Raw genomic sequence first — 19,436 nt, forward strand, 5'->3', positions numbered from 1 at the left:
TAGTAGCTAGGTCATCCGAGTATTTAAAGCTGCACTTGGTAACTTTTGCTCTCGGGGTCCCCCTACAGTTGGGAAAAAATAATGTCCTCAACTACTGTCGTAAGCTGTCATCCTACAACAGGGGATGCCATCGCGCGTGCATTTGTTGACATGACAGCCCTGATAGCGCTGAACTACTGATGCGCGGGTCGTCTCATAACCCGCGAACCCCGTATGTCTATTTAATGGTCGCGGGTGCGGGGCGGGTTGTTAAAATATATACAGTGGTGCGGGGCGGGCCAAATAACTTCATAAAAGCGGCCCCGCGGGTTGGTGCAGCACTAACAGTTACCCTGAACACTGCAGGAGGAGTTCACATGGCGTCGCGTGTGAAATGTCTTCATCCCAGGTACAGTCAGTGGCAAATGTTTCAGCATGTCATATGAATATAATTTCATGGGTTTTATTTTTTTAAAACGCCAAATAATCGCGATGCTCACGTTTACAAGCCTGCGTCATTATAGTAGTCTATTGGTTACCGTTTTACAGAATCTATATGATGCTTCAGTTCAATGTTTGAGTGGTAGGTAATCACCATAACAAGCATGACAGCATCGGTCGGGCACGCCTCCTTCAACTCACGCCTGCGAGCAAACGCTGGTCACATGTTGATCCTCGTCCTGCCTTTAATCCCATCACTTTTTCGTTTCCTCTTATTGCTTTCCTCCAACAAAACCTTTTCTTTCTTATTTGTCTTGTGCTGCTTCGGACATGACTATATTATCCAACGAACAAAGTTGGGCTTGCATGTACAAATTTAAGGAAGTGTGGGTGTTGGTGGAAGTGACGTATATGCCGTAAAGCAGTCGAATTTTGTAGTTCTTTTTTTTCTCGGGTTACTACCCGAAACCCAAGTTTAAAAGTATGATTAAAAACGATACAGACCCCATCAAGCTATGGCAGACGTGTCATTCAACCTTTTGTAAGTCAATGTATCATCACAAGAGTCTTGAAAATATATTATGAAGGTTGAAAAGTTACCTGGTGCTGCTTTAACGAATACATTAAAAAAAATAGACATACTGTACACAGTATACATACAGTACTACAAAAACAAAGTAGAATGGTGCCATTCTCAACATACTATATGTGTCTATATATCTATATATATTTTAATCTGGATCAGATTGTTGATTACTATTAATCAATATGTCAGTGGAAGATTTCTCATGTTTTTTTCCCGTACCTGTCCTCTAGGTGGCGGTGCAGGCAGCCAGACGACCTTTCTCCATGAGGAGCAGTGGAAGATGCCGGCTCTGCCAGCGCTGCTGCTGTCGATTCACCTCCTCTTCCTCCTCCTGCTGCTGCTGACCATGGCCCCATCCTCCAACAGCCAGGCACCCGCTCTCGCAGCTGTCAGGATGGGTGAGAGGCCACAAACCACTTCCTGTCAAAACACACAAAAGTGCAACTTCACATTATCTTCTAGTTACTAGTTTTTCTAGATGACTTATGGTCCAAGTTGTGAGCCCACCCCGCTATGGGCTCACCTAGCCCCATTTTGTATCATGCATCAAGTCAGTAAAAAAAAAGTACATTGCTGAGGAAATCTCCTCAAAAAGCCACACGATTGGAGGTATCATTCATGTCTGTAGCACAAACAGTGTGAGGAAAGCTTAGTACATAATGTCAATAATAATAGTGCTGCTGGCCTACGGGACTAACCTAGTCCACTTTCTACCAATCAAGAGGTCTAATTCTGCCTCAGTTCTTCCAGCTTTATCTACAGAGGCTATGTGAAAAAAATGAACACATTTTTATAATTGGAATGAGCAAATCAGCTTCGTTGCTAGTCTCCAGATAACCCAACTGCTTTACTTGTAATGGAGAGAGCAGCAAGCATCAACATGAAGCCCACATTTATAATGACTACAAATCTTGTTAAATAAGTCTTCTGAAGTACTGACCTCCTACTAGGCTTAATCTTTTTCAACTAAACACCTGTTACTTAGAAGAGAGTGTGTGAAGCGATAATCTCAGATATGATGGGATCATTTTATATCTTTCTCTTTTTTGGTCGATTTGTAAGAACTAAAATTAAACCACTGACTTTAGAGCAGAGTTCAGGCGAAATTAAGCAATTTTATCAGATTCAAGCAGGAGCCTTTTTCAAAGTCACTTGTGCTTGGTTGTTACTTCACAGCATGAATTTGCTTCAAGCATCAGCATGCTCATCTTGATTATTGCGAACAATAAAGCATCAATTAATCTCTGGCAAGCCTCCAAATGAATGCGCTCAATAGCACAATCTAATCAGTTAACATCACAACATGCGACATTCATTGTAAAATTGTTTCTGTTCAATCTAGATGAGTAACTCCATCTTCTTGCAATAACAAACAAAACTTCAATCATCAACATCAAAAACTCAATTAAATTCCAGAGCAGAAAACAAAACACAGAGGGTTTTTTTTGTTCCTCTTCAGCTGCTATTTTAGATGATCAGTCAGCATGTGGACGTGGAGAGCGGTTGGCATTGGCTCTGGCCCGAGAGAACATCAACAGTGTGATGGAGGGCCCGTCACGAGCCCGCGTGGAGGTCGACATCTTTGAGCTGCAGAGAGACTCTCAATACGAGACTACAGACACAAGTGAGTCTAACAAAATGACTACACACACACACAAACACGCACCGTCGCATGAAACCTAATTCACAATTTTATTTCTGTAATGTGAAGTATTTTGACTAAACCTGAATGAAATTTCAACAAGAACAAATTACAGGGTCGGACATATTTTTACTTTAAATTTGATTGGATTAAGTGGCCGTTTTAAATGGAAAGTCACAGCTGAAAGTCAAGGTGAGATAATATATTTTTCAAATGTATTGACATTTGCTATATCATATTGGATATTATATTTAGTGCTATCAAACGATTAAAAAGAAAATGATTAAATCACACTAATTTTTCCGTAATTAATCGTGATCTTTTTACTAAGCACTATGACTAAAGGCCAGTATCACTGATACCAATACTGATGTCTCTATTACATAGATTTTCTCCTCTCAATTCCTCGCCATTAATTATAGCTTTAACATTACAATACAATTGAAAGCACTGATTTCAACATGTATTTAAAAAAATACAATAACATTTAATGAATTTAAAGCAATCTTCACATAAACCCATTGTAATACTTGCCACATTTAGCTGTGCCTTTAATATATCAAGGTTCAACACTGTTTTTGTTTTCAGGCAGGATGGTTCAAGGGCTGTATTCACAAAACATCTTAAGGCTAAAAGTAGCTCCTAACTTGCTGATTTAGGAGAACGTCTTAAAAATAAATGGGCGTGTCAGTCCTAATTTAAGGACACCTAAATATTAGCTCTAAGAGTATTTCACAAAGCATTGTAGCACTAAAACTAGCTCCTAAATCCATGAAAAGCTAGGAGTAGTCAAGAGGACTCCTAAGTCACTAAGACTAAATCACAAACAATCCTAATGATTGTTGCTGCAATCCGCCCAAAGACACTGAAGACCATTGACCCAATAGTAAAAATTAATGTATCTTTAATAAAAAAAAAATGATAATGTCAGATTGCCTGTGGTAGTTGTTTTTACAAGTTCACACTTACAAATGATTGAATAAAGTAAAACAAGCATATTTGTTGTGGTAACCCAAGCAGTTGAGGGCTCCGAGCTCTGAATTTAGCCCAAACCCAAAGTTCGCCACATAATCGCCGACTGAGAGTGAGGAACGGGCGGCGGAGGGATGCAGAAAACTGTGGAGGTAACTAGGCGAGTCAGCTCTCGGCTTTGTATATATAACTCATGATTAGATAGACAGATTAGACAGACAGTTTGAACGTACTCCACAAACTTTGTTAATAAAACAATTTTCGCTTGAATTCTGCAATCTCTTGAAATGCAGGCATGTAAGAGGCTGACAATTAGCTGAACATATGCTAGTTTAATTAGTGACACTTAGCCTACTTAAAATCTTTATTTGAATATGGCAACATTCTTATTTTTAAACATTTCATTTGAATATAGCAACATGTAACCTTAGCCAACAAAATTGTCTATAATTAAATCACTGACAGAGATCCCTCCCCTATCAGCCAATCACTGTGGTCATAGTTAGTAAGCGTGATGACATCATTCATAGCACCGAGGCCAACCCCGCCCTTACTCTTAGCTTAAGACTTCTCTCTATTTCTTAAAAAAAGTTGCTCTCAGCAGCTTTGTGAATAGGTTTTAAAAGAAAACTCTTAGCTAAGAACTTTTATTGCCATTTAGGAGAACTCTTAGTGGTAAGATAAAATATTTTGTGAATATGGCTTCAGATTTTTTACCTGCCCCACTAAAATGCATAAAAATAAAGAACATTATTGTGTGTCTGAGACGTAATCAATCATCTTTTTTTATTTTTATAAATGCATCACTGATTACTCAAGTGTTACTTAGTCATTCTTCAAGGACTACAGTGATCTGGACCATTATATTAAAGTGGAATTATTTGTAAATTATGGTGTGACAATGTGATTTTCTGGATTTTTCCCCCTCATTCTCTTTCATAATGTACCTATGATGAAAATTACAGGCCTCTCATCTTTTTAAGTGGGAGAACTTGCACAATTTGTGGCTGACTAAATACTTTTTTGCCCCACTGTATTAATGTTGCTAATCCAGTTATTATTGATTACTTAACAAGGAACTCTCTCCTAAATTCGACATTACTTACTGACTAGTAAAGTTTGTTTCTATATTAGTTAATACTATTAGCTGAAGTGTAATGTAGTACTACTCATTAGTCCTGCATTACTTCCTGCATAGTTACTTTTTAATGATGGACCATTATTCTAGTGTTGCCAAAATTGAAACACTAAATAGTTTTGTGGCTCTTTAATGTGTTCTGTCGGCACGTTTTAGATCGCTGTAGCGCTGTAGCGCCTCAGTTAAAGCTGCTTGTGAACCGATTATCTCTTCAATCTGTTAATTTATAGCATCAAATTAATGTGAATGAACAGAATTAATGTTGTTTCAACTGCAAAAAGACATCAGTACACACTTTTTTTTAAAGTTCAGGTCCACCAACGTAACTACTAATCTTCTAAACTGCTTTGTGGGACAAAATGCCGGATTTGGTGGATAACATTTAATAACACATTATACCATCTGTCATCAGATAGAGCTGCATAATTCTGGATAAATTGAGAATCACGGTTCTTCCACAATTTAAAATGGGCAACTAAACAAAACATGTAATTTACAAGAGGTTCTGACAAAATGTTAATTGCTGCAGTCTTTTTAGAAACATATATATTTAATTGATATAACTTTTTGTAAATTAGTCTGCATGAATAATTAAATGATTCACTCATAAAGACTTCGCTTATTTCATTACTGGATGAATCAGTGCTTTTGAAGGAATCTCTCGAGTCTCAAATGAATGATTCAGTGACAAATACGTGTTTTAACATCTACTACCGTCATTAGCATAGTAGTCAAGAAGACCAAGACTAATGTGTTGAGACCGAGACAAGACCGATACCAAGGTAGGGCAAGACCCATTCAAGGCCTGTTCTTCGTACGTGGCTAACTCAGTTAGCTGGATTTGACTGTTGACGATTTGGCTTGATCTCGGATTGTTTGGTTCTTCGAAGCTCATCCTGGACTTGCTGTCATAGCAACAGGTCCGTTAGCTTAAACCTGCTCAGGAGCTTATTTCATATAAACAGGATTAGATCGCATCTTGAGGTGATAATCTGTCCCAGCCACTGCTACTTTATTACAAGACTTCATTAATGAACCAGGGGCAATAATACTTTAAAATAATAATAAATATAAAAGTTTATTTGAAAATAATATTTATATGTTATATAAAATTTGCATATAATAATATAGACACAGTCACTTGATTGAGAGATGTATTTGTGAATTGTGAGGGTTTACTTTATAGTTGTATTGGAGGTTTACACACATTGTGCAGTTAATCGTCAATTTGAGTGATGACGGATAATATGGGAGTGGCTTTATGCAGATAATTTGATCTTGACTGTTAAGAAACCTTAATTAATACTGTCACATAAATCTGCTTCAAATTGAATTAAAAATGAAATTACAACATTAAAATACAAATGTAAAGTGTGTACAAATATTATAAAATCGTGTTCATCAAAACACATTGCATATTTAATTTATCTAACTTTTATGTTGGTTTGGTCGTTTGTCTGTTTCCTTATAAAGGTCCAGAAAATTGTGTTTTTTCTTTTTATATGATGTCATTATGTTGTCTTAACGCCAGCCAATCACTGCCTTGGTGATCGTGGTTTCAAGTATCGATGCATCTGCCCTCTTCAGGGAACACAGGCACGAGCAGTGATCTCAGATAACTTAATCCAGATATTATAATCCAATCCGCAATTCGTTTGAAGAACCAAATTAGCCAGAGATCAGTTATCACGATTAAAAGATCTGGGATCTGTCAAATTGTCTCAGATGTATTAAGTATTAATGTATAAAGCGAGGTACAAAGAACGGGCCCCAGACCAGCACTACTTAAATTCATAAAGATCCACATTACCACCTGAGAAATGACTTACTTATAACTTATAATAAATTACTTAATAAATATAATTAGAATAAGACACTATATACAGCCATTACCAATCAAATGAAATTATTAACAGCAAAAATTTTCTTAGTGCTACAGAGGTGGTACAGAAGATGCATTTGAACTGGTAAATTATAAATGCATTAAAAATGTTGAGGATAATGTTTTAAAAAGAATGTTTGTTAAAGCAATATTATGTTTGCAGTCATGCTCCAATTTGTGAAAACAGCTCTCTTGCTCGTGATATTGGTTAATTATATCACATTATAAATCTAGATATCATAAAAGAACATTTTGCAACAATATCTTGAATTTTTTTTGACATTTTTGCAAATCCTTTATTCATTTCTGAATCGGCACAATAAATAAATCAAATAAGAAATAAGTTATTGATTGCATCTGAAGCAGTAAGTTCAAGTACATCCAAACACTTTGGTAGAAATGTGGTAGAGACCAAGTGAGACACAATTAAGAAATGGTCAAAAAATGGTCTTAAGACTGGTCTCTAATACTACAACACTAACAATAAATAACAATGACACTGCCGTATACTGGTGTAATTGATGCAATCTTTATTTGAAGAGTCAAAAATGTGCTTTTAAAAAGTGATACTCTATTTGGATTGCTAACGTAGACATCAGTGTTTATATCCAAACTATAAACATTAACCCCAGTACTTCTAACTACAAAGTAACACTTTGTGGTTGAAAAGACATGTAAAGCTGTTTCATACCTATACATAACGGCTCTTTCTGGGTCAGCGACAGCACAGACACAGATTTGAATGTTCCCTGTGACTGTATTTGTCAAAGATTTAATAGACATAGTAAAATCATTGCTGTTTAGGAAAAAGATTTCATGGGTGTTTGAATTGATTGCGGTCTTAATCGTGCAGCTTTATTATCAGAATTAAATTAACCATTGGCAAGGTTTAATGCTGAATTACAAAAAGTAGGAGTCTAAAATAGTTCTTTCTTTAATCTTTTTTTCTTTTTTAATCTTCATTAGAAATTGATTGGATTCCGTAACAGAACAGAGTTTACAGGATGTTTTTTAAATGGAAAGCCAAAGTTGAAGGTTAAGTTTGAGTGATTTCTTTTTTAATATATTATATTATAGCATTATTGTTAACCAGAATTTAAATAAGTAAATGGCAAGATTTAATGCTGGACCTATAAATGTTTTCTTTAATATTTTTTAACGTCATTTGACTGTTGAGTTAACAATATTTTCAGTGGAGAAAGTTATTACATTTTGATGAAAGACATGCTTTTTTCTCTAGAAGAATATGCTTTGCTGAATTGTGCACAATAAGACCAAGAATGGTTTAGAAAAAGAAAATGAAAAGAAAAAGAGTTGACTTTAACCACTGGACTGAAATGGCCCTGATAACACACGCTCACAGCATGTGAATTTAACAGGAGAATAAAAGATTTTCATTTGTTGCAAGATGATTTACATACCCTTGTCACACATGCACAGTGCCCTGAACATTTCATTGCAAAAGTTCAAAAGCAAGCAAGAAAAAAATCTTTTCATCTAAATATACACCCTTTGCTCTCTCTCTCCTCCTCGTTCTTCTGTAGAATTAGAGCAGCAATCTCCTGTAGGCAGAGCATAAATCTGTGTTGTGCTTATTGATGTAATTAATCAAAAAGAGCTTTGCATTGACTCCTAATTTGATATATCATCTAGAAACAGGACACAAAACTGGACGGCATCCAAGATGTTGGCTTTTTCTCTGCCCACTGCAATGTCTGTCTCTCTCTCTCCCTACCCTGTCTCTTTCTCATTCAGTCACTGTCTTGCTCTATCACCCTGCTCTCTATCTCTCTCTCATGGTAGCTCTATTTATCTGTCTCTTTCTAATAATATATCTTTACCCTCCAAGTGTGTCAGATCTTGCCAAAGGGAGTGGTCTCTGTCATTGGTCCTGCCTCTAGTCCTGCTTCTGGATCCACTGTCAGTCATATATGTGGGGAAAAAGAGGTGAGAATGAAAGGAAGTGCGTTTGCGTATGTGTCTGTGAGAGCATTTCCTGAGATGATAAATTTACACTGCTCCTCAGCCACAGGCCATTATTTCCTGTGTGCCTTTGCTTTGCTGCTTGAAAAGCATCTCTCCCTCTGACCTAATTTCCCATATTTTCTCTCTCTTCTTCCTTCCTTACGGTTAGAGAGAATGATATATCAGTCAGGATGATTAATTGGCCGATATCTGGCCGTTTTAGTGCCCACTCAGACAATTAACAATTTAATATTGCGCGAAATGTAAAATTTCAGCCATTTTGTGTACACCACACCTAATTTACTATCATTAAATTGTATTATATTTATACACAGTGCGGTCAGCATTTTTAATCCTACATTTTCAATAGTACTTAGAATAGAAATAATCATTTATAACATTATAATTGTTTTTTTTGGTAACACTTTACAATATGGGTGCACTAATATGCATTATTCATGCTTAACTAATGAATGAATTAACAACGAATTTACATTATTAGTTAATTTAATATGTTATTAGGGAATTTATACATGATGTCATATTTAATTAATAGCAATTCATATATTACTTAATCTATTAATCATATAGACTGTTCATTAGTTGCTGATGTAGTAATCATTAATAAATGGTTAATACATTCATACGTGGTCATACATTAACTCATGATTATCTGTGCATTAGTTAAGCATGAATTAATGTATATTAGTGCATCTATTGTAAAGTTTTACCGATTTATTTTGTAGCATTTTTTTATAGACAAAATGCATCCATGGTAAATAGTGCTAACTTTTAAAAACAATCATAGATTACATTTCATTGTGAAAATATACATTTTTAGTTGTATATATGCACACCCATCTCACCATTAATGGTCAAAAGTTTTTTTTAAATGTTTTTGAAGTCTCTTATGCTCAACAAAGCTTCATTCATTTGTTAAAAAAACACAGTAGAAACCATAAAAAGGAAAAATATGACAATTCAGTGTCACATGATCCTTAGAAATAATTATAATATGCTGATTCAGTGCTCAAGAAACATGTATTATTATTATTAATCTTGGGGGGGGGGGGGCATATTTTTTATGTCTCTCTTATCTGACATGATCAGTTAATGCGGTATTCACGGCATGTCATAATTACCGTAATTAAAAACCTGTCACGTTTAGAGCCACTCTCGTCCTTGAAATTATGCGTTTATATAACAACACTACCAACGGCAGCACAACTCTACTGCGGTCAGGTAATACAACTCTGGGCTCTCAGAAAAGTTGTAATTAGAAGTTATACGAGGACGTGAACACTTTTTACAAGTCGGAATCTTGTAATTACGGTAATTCTGACATGGCATAAATGCACCTTTACCTCACAGAACGCCTTTCTAACAAGCTGATGATTTCAATCAGGTGTGTCAAATAAGAGAGACATACAAAATGTGCATGTGATTGCTCAGGAGCAAGACTGAAAAATCGCTGCTTTGGATACTGGCATTAGCCATTAAAAAACCTGTGTGGGTCAATCACACAATCTATTCATCTAAATCTTCCTTTATTTCTGTCTGTTCCTCCCAGATCCCTCACATCAAGATTGGTCCAGAGGAGACTCCACGCTTGCCATATCTGCGCTTTGCCTCAGTGACGCTGTATCCTAGCAACGAGGACTTAAGCTTGGCCATCGGTGCCATTCTGCACTCTTTCAGTTACCCAACGGCCAGCCTGATCTGTGCCAAAGCAGAGTGTAAGTCTGCAGGGAAAGCACTGGCACCATCAACTATTAACTGCCCGTTCTAACATTCAGCTGTTGTAGATCAAGCTGAATTGTCCATTGTTCACAGCACCTTTTCTAATTCATTTCACAGTAGCTGATTCACAATGCAATTCATTTTATTTTATTTTTTTACATAAGTGCCTTATCCTTAGGCTTGGTGCCTATTATATGGTGTTATTAACGCTGATGCGACTGCTTCAGCAAATTACATATTTTTATAAGATTAAACCTATATTAGCTTTATTCTTGTGGTGTATTTCCTGCATGGTGGTGATAATGACATTATATTCAGTAAAAATGCCCTAGCAGTTAGCACACATGCATTTGTTCTTATAGTGGTGCAAGTTCAAACCTGGATTTAACATTTTAAAAATAACAATTTACATTTCCTGATCACCCATTTCATTCTATAGCCCACTGTCACTACAAATAAGAGTAACATTAAATTAAGACCAAGTATGTGATTTTACATAATTAAATTTTTAACTGTTAATATAGGCACGATTGGAGGAACTTTTTTCTTAATTTAAAGGTGCCTTAGAATGAAAAATTGAATTAACCTTGCCATAGTGAAGTAATAAGAGTTCAGTACATGGACATCACATTCTGTGAGTCTCAAACACTATTTCCTCCTCATTCATATTTAAATCTTGTGCATGAAAAACAACGAGGACAAATAGGCGAATCTCAACATAACACCAACTGTGACGCAATCGCTTGGATAATGAATTTGTCCGCCCCCCATCATTTGCATAAGTCAGCACATGTGTCACGTGACGATAGCAAAAATGGCAGATCATGGACACAAATGTCATGTTCTAGGCTGTGCAGGGAACATGAGGACTTTTCATACTCTTCCCACAGATAAAAAACGTCAACAGTCATGGTTGATGTTAGGGCTGGGCGATACGGCCTAAAAAAAAAAAAGAAATTCACAAAAAATCTGATTTACGATTTAAATTCGATTAAAAATAAAAAAAAATCTATCTGTAGATGTCAAAGAAGTTGTTCAAAACAACTATTTTGTTTGGGTAAAATATTTGCGGCTTGGTAGCGCCTACATGGGATCCAAAACTTTCAGAATGTGAATAAACCCAGACTATTTCACAGTATAAATGGGCATCATATCGTTTGAATATAGAGTACACATCAAAGGCTTATGAATTGATATGCAGATAAATTAACTTTTATTAACGGTAATGTGCAAAAAAGTATAAGGAAAATATAAATATTATACCCTTATTAAATTAAATAGATTAGCATTGTTCTTCAATAGTCTCACACTGAACTGACCGACAGCTGCAGTGATTATTAAAGGAGCTCTTTATTAGATTTTATTATTATTATTAGATTTTGTATTTTATGTGGAACTTTGATTGTGGCTTTCTTGGCCAGGGCTCCTTCGCAAAAGAGACTTGTTCTCAAAGGATTTCCCTGGTTAAATAAAGGTTAAATAAAAATAAAGAAAAAAATTACTTGTTTTTTGTGTAATTTGGTCACAATTTGAAGAAAAGTTTAGTTTTTCATGAGACTTTGACTTCCTACTTTTCTCCATATATTTTCTCCATATATTAGGGAGTGGAAATGACTAATAAATCAATAAGTGCTCTTCTGCTGGTTATAGTGGGCATTTCATATCTTTTTTAAATAAAAGTTCTTGTTTGCCACAAAATGGTCTAACCATAAAACAAAAATAAATAAAACATATTTGACTATTTCTTCCACAAGACCCCTTTAAACTTTTAGTTTTACAAACTATCACATTAAAAATAACATTAAAAAGTGGATATTTAGAGCTTTGACGTGTTGGAAATAAGTGTGAAGCTCTTAAAAACCATTGGAAAGTGCTTGAATTTCAATCTCAAAAGGTTGTACGAATCTTATGATAAATAATGACAACAACATTAAATCCGTGTTACTAGAGTAAATCATGGTGAATGTTGGTGATTTGTGGCTAAAACCCCTGACCTTCGCTCATGTTGTCTCAATGTTTGGTCTCCACGCCAGCTGTATGATCTGATATCTGTGGTTCATAACAGAGAATTTTGCACCAAAAGCTTCCACTTGATCTTGCAGTAGCGACGTTATTAATTTTGTGGTGAATTTAAACGCTTTCTCACTGGATCTCCAGTGTTTGTCACGAGATCGACCTTGCACCGACTAGTCGACTAATCGACTAGCCGACTTTAAAGCTTGGAACATACTCTGCAAGAACAAAGAAATTTGTTCGTTTTCTCGGGGTGGCAAGAACAAGAACAAAGTTCGTTTTGGCCAATCACACAATAGTTCTCGGACACCCACAAGAAAAAAATTCTGCTCATGCGATGTTTCGAGAACAAGCTGCGAGAACTCCCAAACCCGGGCTGCGAGAACAAAATGACGTCATTTAGTTCTCACAGCCCTGGGAGCGAGAACTTTTTTCTGTTCTTGCAGAGTATGTTGCAGCCTTAATGCTGTGCCATGACGCTTTAAGCTTGATGGTAACTAGTCGCTGGCCTATAGAGGGCGCAACAGGAAAAGCAATTTCCTGACACGCAGGCTCTGTTTTAAACAATTAAAAATGACATACTCCTAGAGCTCTGCACAAGACATGTTTGATTATACCCTCTGAATGCTCAAAATGTATCAGGAGAATGCACACTTACTGTACACCTAAGTTAAACATCGCGCTAAACTAATGCGTGCTGCATTGCACACATTGCCGATCTCAGAGACCGGGCGCGCCTCACACAAAACCATTCAGTAGCGCAGAAATGTATTGTCAAACCTGTTCTGTCATTTATCAATAAAATAGCTTAGAAACTGAGAAGTTCTAGCATATATTTCTTGATAACAAACTCCCAGCTTCACTAGAGAGACGCTGCAGGTAGAATTCATTCACTCACTCACTAATGCATTCATACACATGTAATCTTTATTGTGCTACTTTATCTGTATCTTATCATGCGGTTCCGTCCAGACTTCAAACATGCTTTGCAGCGGGGTATTGTTAATTATTCTGTGAAAAACTGAACCAATTATGAAAGACACTATGTTGTAAGACACTGTCCTTTTTGTTGTTTGTTCATCTCTCTATGGCAAATGCACAGGGGCAGGGCTGAGCCATTACGGGAGCATCAGCGGATGTTAAAGAGAACCAATTTTCATTCACAAAAATCAAAGTAAACTACACACTCGAGTTAATCGATAAAATAGTTTTATCGGCCAGCCCTAGTTGATGTTTATTATAATCGGATACCGCAACAATTTAATTCAAAATCATTTGCTTGCTCGGCCTATTTCACCGCAGATAGTTTTTCTAACTTGGGACAATATCAAGCAAGCTTCGCTCAGAGTCTAAATCTGAAGAAAGAGGCAATTCTAACTATATTCCTGCAAGCAGTAAGTAGTGATTTTATCCAGTCATTGACTGTCTTAACAATTTCTGATTAAACTGAAAGTTTCTTAGAGAGACAGCATTGTCTAGATGACGCAAGATGCTAGTACAGTAACAATAGGGAACTAAGTACAAAAAAAAAAAATAGTGTGTCTAATGACAAAGTGTAATAATATTTTGTATTACAAAATATGACCGTAGATACACGTCATACTAAGTTAGTTTAGTTGTTTACAGATCACTCGCTCGATCCTTCTAGCTAACGTCACCTTCGCCACTATATAAGTTAAAACGAAAGTTATTTAACAAGGCTTCTATTCATTTTGTAAAAATATATATATTTATATTTTTGAGAACTGAAGTATATAATGTCTTCGCATGCTTATATTTGATTTCAGAGTATTATCAAAGTCACTGCGTAGCCTACATTGAGACTAACGTTATATGAACATGCAATATTGTTGACGAAAAAGACGAGTCTAAAACATAATTTAATAAAAAATAAAAACTTGAACAAAAAAAGCACTGGTTTTGGTTTTGTCGGGAGAAAAAGAGGAGCGTTCGAGTGTTTGTGCTTGTGGTTGCCAGATTTCAGCCATTTAAATCCCCCAATCAGTACTTTCCTGTGAAAAGAACACATATACTAACCTGTGTTTTACCTAAACATGCAATCTGGCAACCATTTGCATGCAAGCTCTCTCTCGCACGCCGGTAGTGATCTGAAAAAAACAATAAACAAGTAAGCTGCATTTTAGCAATCTCCATTTGAGATGTTCTGCTTAAAGTGTCATTCAGTCGGTCTGTGTTCTGTCACAACAATTGAACTTGTGTGAGCTGCTGAAATAAGCCAATCAGAGCAGAGCTAAAAATTAATATTCATGACCCTTACAAATAAGGCAAAAACAGCATAACATCCTAGGAACAATTTCTAGGGTTGTAAATGGACCTGTAAAACTGTATCTGGACAATTTTTGCCCTTAAATAAGCCACATACACACTATGCAGATATCAGAGAACAATTTAATATTGTTTCAACTCATTCTAGGGCACCTTTAAAAAAGCACACCTGGCTTTCAGGTGATGTCTGATGATTATCGCTTGTATGTATGTATGTGTATATATATATATATATATATATATATATATATATATATATATATATATATATATATATATATATATATATATATACACAAAAATACTGCCCTGTTTTTCAGACAATTAGCGCTATCCATATTCAATCTGAGTCATGGGACAACACATTGAGGATTGTGTCATCATGCAGACAAACAAGAAGCAATATTAATTGTATTTGTTATACTTTGTTGACTAAGCTTAATGAGAAGTATTTAGCGCACTAGAGTGAAGCGTATGTTAGCCGTTACGATGCTGACTGCAAGTTGATCTCTCGTGACTTGCTGATGCGAGCAGCTCTCGCTGGATTGGTATGGTCTGGGTAATGGTGCTACGGTTTCATGCACCGCTGTTTACGCCTGTTTGCATATCTGTGCTTATCCCATGCTTTTTCATATAATTATTCCAGCCTGTGCTCATGTTCAAGCGTAAGAGAGAGTTTGTCTGTTTAAGATGCAGGCAGTCATGTTTGTGCAGGTATATTTGAGTTCTCTGTGCACATTAGCATGCATGGATGTTTTCATCTACACATTGGTTCCTTGCTAATGTGGATGTGTGTGAGAGCATGGATACCACCACACAGTGATGGGGTATTCTTCGTTTGTTTTTGTGAGAAAGCACTCTTTCATCACTTCACTCTGCTGTTATCGTTAGCTGTGCATCTTGTTGACGGCAGTCCAAAATCAATGAATTCACCATATGGATTTTGTGGTGGCTTAGAGCACAAATTTATGTACATACAGAATTAACTTTATTGGCTCTCAAAGTCACTTAATTCGATAGTCACTGACTTTAATACGGAGGAGCAGGGTGGAAAGTAAGGTAAGGTTTACTGCAACTGACAGTTTATGAAAGTTGTTAAAGGTTTTAGATGGTTACATGACATTCATTCATGTCAGCGTGACATTTATGCTGTAACGGCCATTCTGTTATACAATCATTGTAAAAGAATTTTGAAAGTTTTACAGTGTTTTCACGAATGCCCTAGAAAATATATTGAGAATGTTATAAAGAAGCTTGCGAAAGAGTAGTATAAAGATTTGGGGTTTTATGCTGCACCCACAGGCCTGCTGCGATTGGAGGAGCTTGTGCGTCACTTCCTCATATCACGGGAAACACTCTCTGTCAGAATGCTGGATGAAAACTTGGACCCCACCCCCCTGCTGAAAGAAATCCGTGATGACAAAGTTGCGACTATTATCATTGATGCTAATGCATCAGTGTCAATACTGATATTAAAGAAGGTATGTGTGCTTATATAGGACTCAAAGTCAGAGGCCCCTAATGAAAATGACTGCATTTAACTTTTTTCAAAGTAAAGAAATCAGAATATAAAAAAAAAACATCCTGTTGTTTTTTTTAAATAAAATTTGACGATTTGATGAATTTGAATAAATAAATATTAATTGTACTGTATAATATATATATAATTTTATGTCATAGTTTTTATCTTTGTTTTACATTTTTCAAAGTACTTTATAGCTGTTTAAATAGGATTTTATTTAGATTTTTTGCAGACTGAAGCTAGAACTGACTAACTCACATAACTCGCCTGTGCAAATGTAGTATGAAATATGATTATAATTACATCTCTTGCTGTTTCTCCCTTTCTCTAGGCCTCAGAATTAGGCATGACATCAGCCTTTTACAAGTATATTCTCACCACAATGGTAAACAAACCCCTTTTTTCACTGTTTGAACAATGACACACTACCCTTTCTCCCTTTAACCCACTTTCATCCAGTAACAGCGATGGCAGGCCTGGCCATTGACCAGCTCATCACAGATGCACAGCGCATCAATGCCGTTTATCATTATCATCGTGGGTGAGGTGGATTATGTCCTTGTTTTGAGGTCGCATATGCTTCTGTTGTGAGCTTACAAGTTAAAGTGAGGTAGGCTAAAGCATTTGACCTTGAGGCAAATTGAATCATGGAAGATTAAATTTGAGACTGTCTAAATATATTTTGTATTGCCTCTGTAAATGGCAAATATTTTATATTTAAAACGTTTAGAGATTAAATTTGTTTAACATGCATTTTTTATGAAATTGTACTTATTTTTGTATTTGGGAGGAAGCCAGAGCTCACTCTGCAGTAAGGCAGCAATTTTGCAAAGAGCGTGCCAAATGAAGAAAAAAAACGTCTAAAGATACATGTTAAGTTAAATTACATTTTTGTGTGATTTTCTAATTTAGTAATGCACCATTTTTAAGTGTCGCCATGGCATCATAAAGTGAAATAAAATAAAATTAAATCTCTTTTCCTCATCTCCTTATAAAACAGCTAATTTAAATGTTCAAATTCAAGCTTCAACCACAAGGCAGTTGTATACTAGATTCATTGGTGGCTGTTGAGTGATAGCGAAATGAAGTCTAAAATGAAGTCTGCGTCTTGAATAAGGTCATGGTCTTGTCAGATTCACATTGTCAGCAATCTAATTTAGAGCAGACTAAAGCTGGAAAATACTTGCCACTATCAAGCCCCTCAAAACAGTCATACTGTCATACAGTATCCATCATTCTTCCATTTATAAAATGCATGACAAGCATCCTCTGGAGGAATCAAAAGAATGTAATGCTGCTGAAGTGGTCAATGACATAAGCTTAGGCTTAACCTGAAATGTACCTGGACTTCAGAAGGTTTTAGTGTCAATATATGCAGACATATGGGAAGCTTTTTATGAAAAACTGAATTGGTCTCTTCATGGGTGGAGTTGGATCCTCCTTCAGCTGCCATATAGAAAGCAAAGGTTTGTGATAAATAATCTAAAACCAACTGATAGATCCACTAAGAGTTCCTACTGCATGTTTGTTGACTTTAGCATTTGCAAACTCACTTCCTAATCATACTGTACCTCTTGGGATTATACACTTGCCCGTCTGTGAGAAAGCACAAGGGCTGATTTGGCAAACAAGGTGAAAGCCATGATACTCAAGGACAGCTTGATTTAAAAAAGCCTTTTCTAAAACAATTTGAACCCCTTTTAATGTTTTCCTGAACATTCCCAATGGGCACCACTTTATGTTGAGTGGAATTCTAGCTGGGTTGAATATTGCCTTTAGTAAATTACTATTTATTTATGGATGAGGGTTTACCAAACCCGTAGGGAGCAGTGGTTATTTGAAGAAAAACTGGCAAAGCAAATATAGCTATATATTTTTTTTTTTTAGACCTTTTCTGAATATGTAAATACTGCAGATGAGTTAAGCACACATTTACCAAATCACTATAAAATGTGTGATGCTTTGGTGCCTAATATAGTTTATTAGTGTAAAAAATGGTTTCATTATGTTGAATGTCACTCTTACCTCCCTTTCTGTCATTTCTAGAAGAATTTCAAAACTTTCAAATGAGTTATTCAGTGATTAAATTACTGTGAGTTAAAGTGGTTTTAAAGTGGTTTGATTTTATTTTAAATGTATTAAACTTATCTTTAAGTGGACACTACATTATTAGACAAGATTAGTCAAAACCCTGGGAAAATGCAGTGATGATATTATAAATAAGTCAAACATCTATTTACATTTTACTTTTATGACCGCATGTGTTGCAGTTTTAATAGTCTCAATCCATAAATGGTTACTATTCAAATATTTAATTTTCACCAGTAGGCCTTCTGTAGCCTAGGCCTATATGACTGAATTAAATAAAAAATAAACTAACGTTATATTTTTACCAATAACTTACAACACCTTTAATATATTTATATTAGGCTACTTTAAAATAATAAAAACACCCCGTTTTTTTATTCGTACAATGGTCCATTTAAAATATTCATACCGTTAAAGTAGTGCTGACAAGGTGCTAGAAAATTCTGTCATACTCACCCTTAGCTCACGGTGCAGGGACGGTAAAAAACAGCGACCAAACTGCCCTGCCTTGCTGTACTTTTTAACTGTTCGACAGAAAATATAGTTTATAATAATTTATGTGTAGGAAAAACTAAGTATTTTGTATGTTTTAACTGTTAAACACTCACTTGTTTAGCGGCACCGTTGTAAGCGTGAATTACTGAACATCGCACCTGTTTGCTGGCTGCAGCAGTCTGCGGATCGGGGCGGGGCTGCGCGTGTTGCCCCACCCCATGAATAGGTCCATCGCATTTCTTTCATAGGCATTATGATTGAAAAAAGAGGTGTTCGTATGTGTAATATGAAGGAGTGTTATTTAAAAAAAGAAAAGGAAAGGAAAAGCTGTGCAGTTTTACAGATGGGAAAAAATTAGCCTGTAACTCGCAATGTCCCTGAAATTATTGTTTTGCTAAATTAACCTGGTCTTTTGGCTAACGCACACGGACGACCCCAAAACAGTTAGAGGAATGCATTATGAATTAAACAATTTTTGACATTTTGATTATTTCATATCACCATGTAGTGTAGTATGAGAGAAGAAATCCAAAGTTTTTCCATCATTATCAGACACATACAGAAGATGTAATGGCAGTTTGATAACTAAATGACACTGCAATGTGTCTGCCATGTTATTATTATAGCTATTTATGCGTGTATGAAGCTTTCGTTTTCTTAACTGTAAAGCATATCAGACTTTTTGCT

At 35.9% G+C, this 19,436-nt stretch overlaps 1 protein-coding gene and 1 long non-coding RNA gene across 5 annotated transcripts in view; one reads left to right on the forward strand and one right to left on the reverse strand.

Moving 5' to 3' along the window:
- The window catches only part of LOC137047450 (glutamate receptor ionotropic, kainate 5), a 134,919-nt gene that overhangs the window by 65,985 nt on the left and 49,498 nt on the right, over positions 1-19,436 (forward strand). For 3 of the 4 annotated variants that reach the window (XM_067425093.1, XM_067425095.1, XM_067425094.1), the window contains exons 4-9: positions 1,237-1,404; positions 2,466-2,630; positions 8,490-8,587; positions 10,176-10,341; positions 15,947-16,125; positions 16,498-16,551. In XM_067425093.1, the coding sequence (XP_067281194.1) occupies positions 1,287-1,404; positions 2,466-2,630; positions 8,490-8,587; positions 10,176-10,341; positions 15,947-16,125; positions 16,498-16,551 (780 nt within the window). In that variant the 5' untranslated portion in view covers positions 1,237-1,286. Of the gene's footprint in view, positions 1-1,236; positions 1,405-2,465; positions 2,631-8,489; positions 8,588-10,175; positions 10,342-15,946; positions 16,126-16,497; positions 16,552-19,436 lie in introns of those variants that run through there. The other variant, XM_067425096.1, reaches the window with a different exon arrangement.
- Positions 1,295-18,959, reverse strand: LOC137047451 (uncharacterized). The gene is made up of 4 exons (XR_010899202.1): positions 18,863-18,959; positions 18,711-18,778; positions 14,396-14,466; positions 1,295-1,426 (listed from the first exon to the last, which is right to left on the reverse strand). It is a non-coding gene; the product is annotated as an uncharacterized lncRNA (long non-coding RNA).

The sequence above is a fragment of the Pseudorasbora parva genome, chromosome 19 (assembly GCF_024679245.1).
Source record: "Pseudorasbora parva isolate DD20220531a chromosome 19, ASM2467924v1, whole genome shotgun sequence".
In the NCBI taxonomy this organism is placed as follows: domain Eukaryota; kingdom Metazoa; phylum Chordata; class Actinopteri; order Cypriniformes; family Gobionidae; genus Pseudorasbora; species Pseudorasbora parva.